Source organism: Rhinopithecus roxellana, chromosome 12 (genome assembly GCF_007565055.1).
Source record: "Rhinopithecus roxellana isolate Shanxi Qingling chromosome 12, ASM756505v1, whole genome shotgun sequence".
In the NCBI taxonomy this organism is placed as follows: domain Eukaryota; kingdom Metazoa; phylum Chordata; class Mammalia; order Primates; family Cercopithecidae; genus Rhinopithecus; species Rhinopithecus roxellana.
In genome coordinates, this window is record NC_044560.1 from 123,883,666 (window position 1) to 123,896,199 (window position 12,534).

The following is a 12,534-nucleotide window of genomic DNA, read 5'->3' on the forward strand; positions in this document are numbered from 1 at the left end:
GCCTCCTGAGTTGCAGGGACTACAGACATTGCCACCAGGCCTGGCTAATATTTTTGTATTTTTAATAGAGATGGGGTTTTGCCATGTTGGCCAGGCTGGTCTTGAACCCCTGACCTCAAATAATCTGCCCACCTCAGCCTCCCAAAGTGCTGGGATTACAGGCATGAGCCACCGTGCCTGGACTCATTAGCTATTCTTGATGCTGTCCCTCCTCCCAGCCCCTACCCTCCAACAGGCCCCAGGTGTGTTGTTCCTGCACCATGTGTCCATGTGTTCTCATCATTCAGCTCACTTATAAGTGAGAACATGTGGTATTTGGTTTTCTTTTCCTGTGTTAGTTTTATGAGGATAATGGCTTCTAGCTCCATCCATGTCCTTGCAAAGGACATGATCTCATTCCTTTTTATGTCTGCATAGTATTCCATGGTGTATATGTACCACATTTTCTTTATCCAGTCTATTATTGATGGGCATTTAGGTTGATTTCATGTCTTTGCTATTGTGAATAGTGCTGCAGTGAACATACGTGTGCACCTATCTTTATAATAGAATGATTTGTATTCCTTTGGGTATACACCCAGTAATGGGATCGTTGGATCAAATGGTATTGCTTTTAGCATCTTGGTCATGAAGTCTTTGCCCATGCCTAGGTCCTGAATGGTATTGCCTAGATTTTTGTCTGGGGTTTTTATAGTTTTGGATTTTACATTTAAGTCTTTAATCCATCTTGAGTTGATTTTTGCACATAATGTAAGGAAGTTTCAATTTTTTCCACATGACTAGTCAGTTCTCCCAGCATGATTTGTTACATAGGAAATCCTTTTTCCATTGCTTGTTATTGTTGACTTGGCTGAAGATCAGATGATTGTAGGCGTGCAGGCTTATTTCTGGGTTCCCTATTCTGTTCCATTGGTCTCTGTGTCTGTTCTTGCACCAGTACCATGCTTTTTTAGTTACTGTAGTCTTGTGGTATAACTTGAAGAGGCCTGCAGCTTTGTTTTGTTTGTTTGTTTGTTTGTTTTCTTAGGATTGTGTTGGCTATTCAGGCTCTTTTTGGTTCCATATGAATTTTTTTTTTTTTTTTTTGAGACTGACTGTCACTCTGTCGCCCAGGCTGGAGTGCAGTGGTGTGCTCCCGGCTCACTGCAACCTCCACCTCCCGGGTTCAGGTGATTCTTGTGTCTCAGCCTCCTGAGTAGCTGGGATTACAGATGCCAGTCATCATGCCTGGCTAATTTTTGTATTTTCAGCAGAGATGGGGTTTCATTATGTTGGCCAGGCTGGTCTTGAACTTCTGACCTCAAGTGATCCTCCTGCCTCAGCCTTCCAAAGTGCTGGGATTATAGGCATGAGCCACTGTGCCCAGCGCCATATGCACTTTAAAAGATTTTCTAATTCTATGAAGAATCTCAATAGTACTTCAAGGGGAACAGCATTGAACCTATAAATTGCTTTGGGCAATACAGCCATTTTCATGATATTGATTCTTCCTATCCAAGAGCATGGAATGTTTTCCCACTTGTTTGTGTCATCCCAGATTTCTTTGAGCAGTGGTTTGTAGTTCTTCTCGAAAAGGTCCTTCACTTCCCGTTAGATATATTCCTAGATATTTTATTCTTTTGTGGCAGTGTGAGTGGGGGCTCATTCATGATTTGGCTCTTGGCTTGCCTGTGGTTCATGGAAAAATAGTACACATTAATTGTTAAACAAAATTAAATAGACAGTAAAGGAAATTAAAACTGCCTGTAATCCCATTTGGTAACACTACTATTTTCCTTCAATATTGTGTCTATTCAACTTGTATATTTTTAAATTACTGTTATCTCACATATATCTATATGATACATTTCTAATACTGCTCTTTTCACCCAATATTAAATCATGAGCTTCCCCCTTATTATTAAGAAGTTATTCAAAGAGACATAATTTTAGTTACTACATAATGCCCCATTTTATGGGCGGTCCATAATTTGTTTTACCTTTCCCTATTGTTGGTCACTTATGGTCTTTACTTCTTTTGACTATGTTATTAAACATTCTTGTACATAAATCTCTTGTGCAATTTTTAAACATTTTCTCAAAATTTATTCCTTTAAGTAGAATTAATAAATCAGAAAATATGAACTTCAGTAGGACTCTCGATTTACTCTGGCCAGTGGAATTCTGTTCAGTAATTTCTTTTTACATCGCCTGGTGTTCTGTTAAGGTTTGAAAAAAAGGAAAATAGAAAAATATATGCCAACTTAGTTGTATTAATTTTGAATTTTAAAACATTAATCTTTTTGTATCATAATTGCTACAATTGAAAAAGATAACAATCCATAGCCAGCTTTGGATAAAGATCATCACTGTAATTTTTTAGAGCGAAAACACCAAAGACTTCTCTGAAGCAGATCTCCAGGCTGAAGTGAAAACGTTCACGATTGCAGGACATGACACCACATCCAGTGCTATCTCCTGGATCCTTTACTGCTTGGCAAAGTACCTGAGCATCAGCAGAGATGCCGAGATGAAATCAGGGAACTCCTAGGGGATAGGTCTTCTATTACCTGGTAAGATCTGTATTCCTATTTCATCCTGAATTTTCTCCATATACATTTGATTATTTCTCTCTTCTGGTATCAGTGAGTTATTGTGCATTGAGATTTTATGCATTTGGAAGGGTAAGGATGCAGGCTAGGGTCCTATGTTATTTAAAGATTATCACTAGTTTTTATATAGAAAAACGTTGTGTCAATCACACAGTATTCAGTATGCCCTATTTTATTCCTTTCCTCACTTCAGGCAATGGTACAATTGTGGAAGGAATAGTCTGCCTGCCTTCATTATGTCACGGAAGGCAGGAATATAACAAACCCCTCTTTCTCCAAGATGCAAATGGACTTCTTAGGACTCCAGCTTTTACCACCTTGGATTGCCCAAGTAAGATGTTCAATCACTTGACATGAAAGAGAATTCACACCCCTCTTCCTTATCACCATCTCTGAACCTTAAACACTGCCACCCCACAATTATGATTATCCTTGAGATGCTGTATATTTCATGGTGTTAATAAAACCAAACCGATCATGTTTTAACAACTTTTAAAATGGTGAAACATAGAACACATTCAGAAAGTACAGGGAACAGATGTACAGCTTAAAATGTTGTCTAACAAACAGCCATATAGTTGCAAACCTGGTTTAAAAGAAAAATTGCACATGACCAGCACTGCTAAACACCTCATGCCTGCCTTCCCATCACAAACCCCCTCTCTTTCTCCAAGATGTGAATGTTTTCCTGACTTTAATAACATTCATTTGTTTTTGTTTATAGTTTTGTTGCCTAAGCATGCAACTTTAAATACTGGAGTTCAGTTTATCTTCTGTTTGAAGTACATATGAATAAAATCATACATTTTTTTGTTTGGCTTCTTTTGCTCAGGATTCACTCATTTTTTAAAGGAGCTTCTTTTCAGTCATTTTCATTCCTCTATGGAATTCTGTTATGTATAAATCCTGAATCCTATACCCATTCTAGTGTTGATGAACATTTAGGCTATTCTCAGGTTTTGTTTTGGTTTTGCTATTACAATATCTCCCTCTTGTCTGTGATTTCACTTTCCATGATTTCACTACCCACAGTCAACAGCAGTCCAAAAATATTAAATGAAAAATGCCATAAGCAAAAAATTTATAAGTTTTAAATTGATGCCATTCTGGGTAGCATGATGAAATCTCCTGCCATCTCACTCTGCCCCATCCAAGATGTGAAGCATTTCTTTGTCCAGCGTATCCACAGTGTATATGCTACCTACCAGTTGGTCACGGTTGGTCTTGGTTATCAAATCAGTTGACATGGTATCACAGTGCTTGTGTTCAAGTAACTCTTACTTTACTTAATAACGGCCTCAAGGCCGGGCGCGGTGGCTCAAGCCTGTAATCCCAGCACTTTGGGAGGCCAAGAGGGGCGGATCACGAGGTCAGGAAACCGAGGCCATCCTGGCTAACATGGTGAAACCGCGTCTCTGCTAAAAAAATACAAAAAAACTAACCGGGCGAGGTGGCGGGCGCCTGTCGTTCCAGCTACTCGGGAGGCTGAGGCAGGAGAATGGCGTAAACCCGGGAGGCGGAACTTGCAGTGAGTTGAGATCCGGCCACTGCACTCCAGCCTGGGCGACAGAGCGAGACTCTGTCTCAAAAATAATAATAATAATAATAATAATAATAATAATAATAATGGCCTCAAAGCACAAAGAGTGTCTATGCTGGTGTGTTGTTATAAATTGTTCTATTTTATTATTGTTATTAGTCTCTTACTGTGCCTAATTTATAAATTAAACTTTATCATAAGTATTTATGTATATGAAAAAATATATAGAGAGAAGGTTCAGCACTATCCATGGTTTCAGGCATCCACTGGGGGTTCTGGAACGTATTCCTCACAGATAAGTGGGGACTACTGTATAAATAATGCTTTTAAGAACAACCATCCAGTTCTGGAATTTTCTTTGTTGGAAGACTTTTTGTTACTGATTCAGTCTCACTACTCACATTGGTCTGTTCAGATTTTCTATTTCTTCTCAGTTCAATCTAGGTAAGTTGAATGTTTCCAGGAATTTATCCATTTCTTCGAGGTTTTCTAGTTTGTTAGTGTATAGTTGTTCATAATAGTCTCTAGTGACCTTTTGTATTTCTGTGGTATCAGTTGAATGTCTTCTTTTTCATTTCTGATTTTATTTGGATCTTCTTTTTCTCTTGGTTAGTCTAGCAGTGGTTTTTTGATTTTACAATATCATTTCAAAAACCAACCTTCATTTTATTGATCCTTGCATTGTTCTTTTAACCTCTATTTCATTTAGTTCTGCTCTGATCTTTATTATTTCTTTTTTTTTTTTTTTTTTTTTTTTTTTTTGAGGCGGAGTCTTGCTCTGTCGCCCAGGCTGGAGTGCAATGGCGCGATCTCCGCTCACTGCAAGCTCCGCCTCCCGGGTTCACGCCATTCTCCTGCCTCAGCCTCCCAAGTAGCTGGGACTACAGGCGCCCGCCACCTCGCCCGGCTAGTTTTTTGTATTTTTAGTAGAGATGAGGTTTCACCGTGTTAGCCAGGATGGTCTCGATCTCCTGACCTTGTGATCCACCCGTCTCGGCCTCCCAAAGTGCTGGGATTACAGGCTTGAGCCACCGCGCCCGGCCTATTATTTCTTTCCTTCTAATTTGGGGTTTAGTTTGTTCTTGTTTTTCTAGTTCCTAGAGGTGCCTTATTAGATTGCTTATTTGAAATCTTTCTACATTTTTGCTGTAGGTGCTTATTACTATAATTTCCATCTTAGCACTGCTTTTACTGTATGTCATAGGTTCTAGTATGTTGTGTTTCAACTTTCATTTGTTTCAAGAAATTTTTTTATTTACTCTTTAATTTCTTTCTTGACCCAATTGTTATTCAGGAGAATGTTGCTTAATTTACATGTATTTGTAAAGTTTCTAAAGCTCCTCTTATTATTGATTTCTAATTTTAGTCCTTTGTGATCTCAGAAGAGAATTCATATGATTTTAATTTTTTTAAAATGTGTTCAGACTTGTTTTGTGTCCTAACATATAGTCTATCCTAGAAAATATTCCATGTGCTGATAAGAAAAATATGTATTCTGCACCTATTGGACAAAATATTCTATAAATGTCTGGGAGGTACATTTCATCCAATGTGCAATTTAAATCCAATGTTTCCTTATAAATTAATAAATTTATAAAGAAATTTTTCTAGATAACTCATCTAAAGCTGAGAATGGGGTGCTGAAGTCTCCAACTGTTATTGTACTAAAATGTATCTCTTTAGATCTAACAATATTTGTTTTACGTATCTGGGTCCTCCAATGCTGGATGCATACATGTTTAGATTGTTATAGCCTCTTGGTAAACTGATCCCTTTATCATTATATAATAACTTTCTATGTCTTTTTTTATTATTTTTTACCTTTCCTCTGAAATAAACATAGCTCCTCCTACTCATTTTTGGTTTCTATTTGCATGGAATGTTTTTCCATTCCTTTACTTTCAGTCTATATGTGTCTTTACAGGTGAGATGAGCTTCTTGTATACAGTATACAGTTGGGTCATGTTTTTTAATCCATTCAGTTAGTGTATACCTTTTAAGTGGAAATTTTAATTCAGTTACATTCAAGGTTATTACTGATATGTGATGCCATATTCCTGTCATTTTATTAATTGATTCCTGTTGTTTTGTATATCCTCTGTTCTTTTCTTTCTCCCGTCATTTATCATTGTAGTTAGGTTGTATTCTGTAGTGGTAACATTTGAGCTTTTCCTCTGTCTTTTTTGTGTGTTATTTCTACCAGTGGTCTTTATATTTTCAAGTATTTGCATTATGGCAGTTATCATTCTTCTACTTCTGGGCGTAGGACTCCCTTAAGCGTTTCTCATAGGTTAAGTCCAGTGGTGATGAATTCCCAGAGCTTTTGCTTGTTTATGAAGGATAACTACTAACCATTGCTGTCTTTCAGCACTTCAAATGTATCATCGCATTCTCTCCTGGCCTGCAAGGTTTCTGCTGAGAAATCTACTATTAGCCTAATGGAGGTTTCTTTATAAGTGACTAGTGACTAGACACTGTTCTCTTGCTGTTTTTAGCATTTTCTCTTCGTCTTTGACTTTTGACAGTTTGACTGTAATATGCTATAGAGAAGACCTTTTGAATAGTATCTATTTGGGGATTTTCAAGCCTCCAGTATGTGGACATGTAAATCTCTTGCTAGACTTATGAAGTTGACAACTATTACTTTATTAAATGGGTTTTCTAACCCTTTTGTTTCCTCTTCACCTTCTGGGACACCGAAAATTTGAATATTTGATCATTTTATGGTGTTTTATATGTCACATAGGCTCTACTCATTCTTTTTTAATTCTTTTTTTTTTTTAATTGTCTAACTGGGTTATTTCAAAAGACCTGTCATCAAGGTCGGAGATTCTTTCTTCTGCTTGATCTAGTCTAATTGTTGAAGTTTTCAAATGTATTTTGTATTTCATTCAATGAATTTCTCAGTTCAAGAATCTCTGTTTGGTTCTTTTTTTTTTTTTTTTTTTTTTTTTTTTTTTTTTTTTTTAAGAGAGAGTGCCTCACTCTGTTACCCAGGCTGGAGTGTAGTGGCATGATCATAGCTCACTGCAGCCTCAAACTCCCAGACTCAAGCAATCTTCCTGTTTCAGCCTTCCAAGTAGCTGGGATTACAGGCATGTGCCACCATGCCTGGCTAATTATTTTTTAATAGAGATAGGATCTCACAATGTTTTCCAAGCTGGTCTTGAACTCCTGGCCTCAAGTAATCTTCCTGCCTCAGCCTCTCAAAGTGCTGAGGTTACAGGTGTGAGTCATTGTTTTTATTATATCTGTCTCTTTGGTGGATTTCTCACTCATATCCTGAATTTCTTGTCTGACTTCTTTGTAGTGTTTTTCAGCATTCTCTTGTATCTCACCATGCTGCTGCTGCTGCTGCTGCTTCTTTTTTTGTTTTTTTTTGTTTGTTTGTTTGTTTTTTGTTTTTTGTTTTTTTGACAGAGTTTTGCTCTTGTTGCCCATGCTGGAGTGCAATGGTGCAATCTTGGCTCACTGCATTCTCTGCCTCCTGGGTTCAAGCAATTCTCCTACCTCAGACATTTGAGTAGCTGGGATTACAGGCACATGCCACCATACCCAGCTGATTTTTTTTATTTTTAGTACAGTCAGGGTTTCACCAGGTTGGCCAGGCTGGCCTCGAACTCCTGACCTCAGGTGATCCTCCTGCCTCTGCCTCCAAAAGTGCTGGTATTACAGGCATGAGGCACCATGCCCAGCCTCCCCGTGCTTCTTTAGTGTCAATATTTTGAATTCCTTTTCCAGGATTTTGTAAATTTCTTTTTGATTGGGATCTGTTGCTGGGAAATTATTGTGCTCCTTTGGAGGTGTCGTATTTCCTTGCTTTTCTTGTTTCCTGTGTTCTCACATGGGTATTGTGCATCTTGTGTAACAGTTGCTTCTTCCAGTTTTTTGAATTTGCTTTCATAGGGGAGGACTTTTCCTGAAAATGTATGGATAGTGTTCATTGGGTAGGATGCTTTGACTTTGATTCTGGGTGTGTGGAGTAGTGTAATCGCTGTATGATTTCTTCAACTATAAACAACATCATGTTTGTCTGTGATTTACTCAGTGGCTTGGGATGCAGTTGTTAGTAGAAGCTGTGGTGAAGTTTTGCTGGGGACTGGGATACATGGGCCAGTCTTCGGGTCCCAGCAGTGGCTACAGTGGGCTGAGCATGCCTGTTCTTGGGCACCAGGGTGATGTATACTAGCACCAGTGTCAGCTGCTCCAGGCAGGCCAATTCTTTCCAGGTGGCTTGCCTGGGTTCTGGAAATGGCAGTAGTGGGCCAGGTGGGTGGGTGAGTTCTTGAGCCCCTGGGCATCAGGCATGTGGAACAACCTGCTGGATACTAAGCAGTCCACGCTGGTATTGGTGGTGGCTGTGATGGGCTGAGCAGGCCAGTCCCCAGCCCACAGTTGACACATGTGGGTGCGTACCAGCTGTGGTAGTAGCAGCAGATTGAGTGAGCCCAACCTCAGACCCCAGGAGAAGTGCTCAGGTGCCAATGATGGACTGGGCAGAGCAGTCTCTAGGGCCCTAGACAGCATACTCAGGTACTGGGAGGAGTGGAGCCAGCCTGAGCAGATCTGCCCTCAGATCCCCCAGTAGTGTATGCAAGTGCTAGCTATGGTAGGCAGGGACACGGTGATCCCCAGGCTTCTAGAAGAATGCTCGGATGAGGATGGCAGCAGCTGTGCTATGGTCCTGCTACTGGAGAGGGAGGGGCTGGCGCTGCCTTTTTTTTATTATTATTATTTTTGGGGGGAGACGGAGTTTCGCTCTTGTTGCCCAGGCTGGAGAGCAATGGCATGATCTAGGCTCACCACAAGGGAGGGTCTGCTTTCATTTGGAGCAGCCATAAGCAAAAGGCTTTTGTGGGGTGGGGGTGGCTCATGCTTTGCTAGCACCTTGGCCCTTGCAGCTACAGTTACAGACAGTGGAATTTGTCCTCAGGGTGCATGAAAATGTGTGCCCATCCCTCTGTTGGGGGTGATAGGGTCACTGGCAGTGACGCCCACCTTGGCCCCAGCAGCAGCAGCAGCAGCTGTGGTGGGGAATGTCACTGGGGCTTCAGGATGTGGAGATGTAGAGGCTGTTGAACCCCAAGGCAAAACACAGTCTGATGGGAGCTGTGCTCTCCAAATGATGCCAAACTGCAGCTGCCGAGGACTCAGGGGTTTGTGGGACCCAGTGTGAGCTCTCTCTCTGGAGTATTGTCTTCATGCAATCTCCAGGCAGCTCCTTATGCTAGTCTCAGGGCCTGCAAAGGTTACTGGGCTCTTCCATAGCTAGTATTGTAGGAGTCCATGGTGTGAATGTGGATCACCGGAGGGATCTCTCTCTTTTTTTTTTTAATAATGCAGGTGTGCTGAATTGAAATGTCTTAACACACTCACGTCTTTAACAGTTATTTATCCTTAGACTCTGTAGAACCTAGGGCCATTCTTATTTCTCAGAGAAGGAGAAAGAGGAGAGAGCTCTCAGGACTGTCCAAACAGGCACAGGATTATCAAGGTGCAAAGGTACAGAATCCTGCCATATGGACTGAGGAGTGGGTGAGGGGCCTTCGTGAAGCATCATGGCTTTAACGCTGAACCTTAAAGGACTAGATTTATATCATCATTGAGGGCAGAGAGAACAGCAAACACAAAGCAGCAGGCAGCCTGCCTTCTCCCTTCCCTCACACACACCAGCAGGGCATGTCACTGGAGCAATTGTTGTAATCCACCAGACTCCAGGATTCACAGAGGGAAATTGTGGGAGTATACCTGGAACCATGATATAGCAGATCATAGAGTTTTCTGAAGGCCAACCTTTGTGTTCAACCTCTCTCAATCAAGTAGCAGACAGATTTAAGACGTCTAAGCTGTGGGTGGCATGATTATAGTTATTTTTTAGAAAGAGTAACACATTGGTGGGATGTAAGATGGATTGAAAGGTGACATTAGAGATATAAAGGAATGAGCCAGAATTTATCTTTGACCTATGTTGAGGTGTGTTTCTACACCTTCCTCCATTTTAACCGTCTTTCAAATACTGGATTTGATTGGGCATTTGTAGTAGTCTAACTAAATGTAGCAATATTTAATTTCTACTCTGCCACCATAGTTGCCCAATAGCAATTAAATATTTGTTTCCTACAAAATCAGCTTTACTATTGTAATAAGAAAAACAAAAAACTATTTAGTACTTACTAGGGGCTGAGCATTGTTCCATATGTTTTGCATGGATTAACTCATTTTATCCACCCATCCCCCTGCCCCCCAGTTCTGCTGTGGAAATACTAGTGTTATGCACATTTTAGACAAACAGGAACAAAACAGTGAAACTTCATCTCAGGTAAATGGTGGAACTAGGACTTGAACCCAAGTCGTGGGACTCTAGAGTCTGTGCTCTTTACTACACTAAAGCAACAACTTAAGCTTTCCCTGGGATCTCTCCAGACAGATCTTTGCTATCACAGGGATCTTTGCAATCATCTAGTATCTAAAGAAGTTTCCTCTTTTTAATTCAGTGTTATTTTTCACATAGTATTTATTGTAATATTAATTACCTACATAATATTGTATCTATACACATAATATTCCACCCACCTAGTTGTTCAAACAAGACAACTCAGAGTCAACTTTACTACCTTTTTCCTTAACCTTGCATTTCAATAATACCTAAATCCTGTCAATAAGCTCTGGGTTTTTTCAATATCAATAAAACGATGATTTATTGCTGCCTTCCAACACAAGAAAATTATTTTCTCTACTTCTATTCTAGATCACCTAAGCCCTATAATCCACAGAGCCTTAAAGTCCCCTGACCCATACATAAGCTACATGTTGAAAATGTCAGAATCAGCATGCCTTTTAATTTTTCCCATTCGGGTCCTTTCTGTTTCATGTTCCTTTCACTTTCCTGATCTTGTGGCTTTTGCGGTTGCTGCAGGTAACTTTCTGGACTTCAGACAATTCTGCTGAGTTTCTGATGGATGTTGGCGGAAGAGCTGGCTCCACCCTGGCTGACTCAGTTTTAGGCTACTTATACATCATCTCTGGTCTCCTGCGGTGTGTTTGCAAAAACAGTTTGCTAATTTTAAGTCATTTCATATAAGAATTAAGGAGAAATTTTCCTACCAAAGGAAGAATGAAAGGATATAGTACAAAATATATCTCTATATGGTTTTTTGACAAATTATGTAACTTTGGATACTTCTGACTGGTTTTAACATCCATAAACAGTCATTCTGATTTCCTTGCTGGATCTGGTGAAACCCACAAATCAGCTGAAAAAACTCAAGCCGACTTCCACTGCAAAGGGAAATTATTGGCTCGTGTAACTAGTGGTATGGTGGTTTTCAAGCATAGTTTGATCAAGGCTCCACTCAATATCTGCATTACTTTTATCTCTGCAAATATCTGCATGATAGCTTTATTCTCAGTTATCTTTCCCCATGATAAAAAAATATCTGCCGCCTTCTGAGTCCCACAGTCTCTCATAATACCCTGTAGGAAATGGATAAATTGATGACAGTGTATTAGAAAGCCTAGACACTTAAGAGGAATTCTGAATACAGAAAAGCCTCATATATGAATTCCCATTTGGAATGTTTAAAGGATACCACGCCTGTAGGGAACTCTTGCTCAACATGTAGTAAAATAGCTGCAGAATGTTTCAGCTGAGCGGGATAACCTAATCTCCCATGCTGGTGTGTGCTATAATAGAGATACAGAAATTCCCATATATCTGCAGTGGAAAACACAGAATCGTTTAGAGAGCCAAGAAGCATCAAAAGGGAGCCAAGTGGAATCATTATTCATCCAGGAGTGAGTGACTGGAATTAAACTATGCTAAAATCCATGCATCTTTTGAGGTTGCGGGATGGGGGGCGTGGGGGTGTGGTTAAAATACCAAATAACTTTAAACTTTATCAAGCATGAAAAATAAAATTTTCAAACATAGTAACTAAAGAATAGAAATAAAATGTATAAATTTGAAATCTGTAGAGGAAAATACAGAATAAGAAAAAATAGGATATAAAGAGCCAAAAAAAAAAAAAGAGAGCAATACATACTCCCAAAAAGAAGGGAAAAAAGGAGCATAGAAAAGGAAGCACAAAGTAAAATGGTAGAAACATATGCAAATACATCAATAATTAATGAGTCGAAGATAATCAATGGATAGAAGAACTCACAAGTTAAGATGCAGAGGTTGTCAGATTGGATTTTTTAAAATTACAGACATGACTAAAACATAAGACCATGAAATTATTGAAAGTAAAAAATGGTAAATATATGCCAGAAAAATGCTAATGAAAGCAGGGTAATTATATTAGTATTAGATAAAACAGATGAAATAAACACAAAACATTGTCAGTGATATTCATTACGTGTGAGTCACCACATAAACAGAATTAAAAACAAAAACCATATAAT

General features: G+C 39.4%; 1 protein-coding gene across 1 annotated transcript in view; it reads left to right on the forward strand.

The window, feature by feature from the left end:
* Window positions 1-12,534, forward strand: part of LOC115900758 (cytochrome P450 4Z1-like) — a 48,124-nt gene that overhangs the window by 16,468 nt on the left and 19,122 nt on the right. Inside the window, 3 exon segments of the mRNA XM_030942364.1 lie at window positions 2,363-2,480; window positions 2,483-2,552; window positions 9,519-9,666. Of these exon segments, the coding sequence (XP_030798224.1) occupies window positions 2,363-2,480; window positions 2,483-2,552; window positions 9,519-9,666 (336 nt within the window).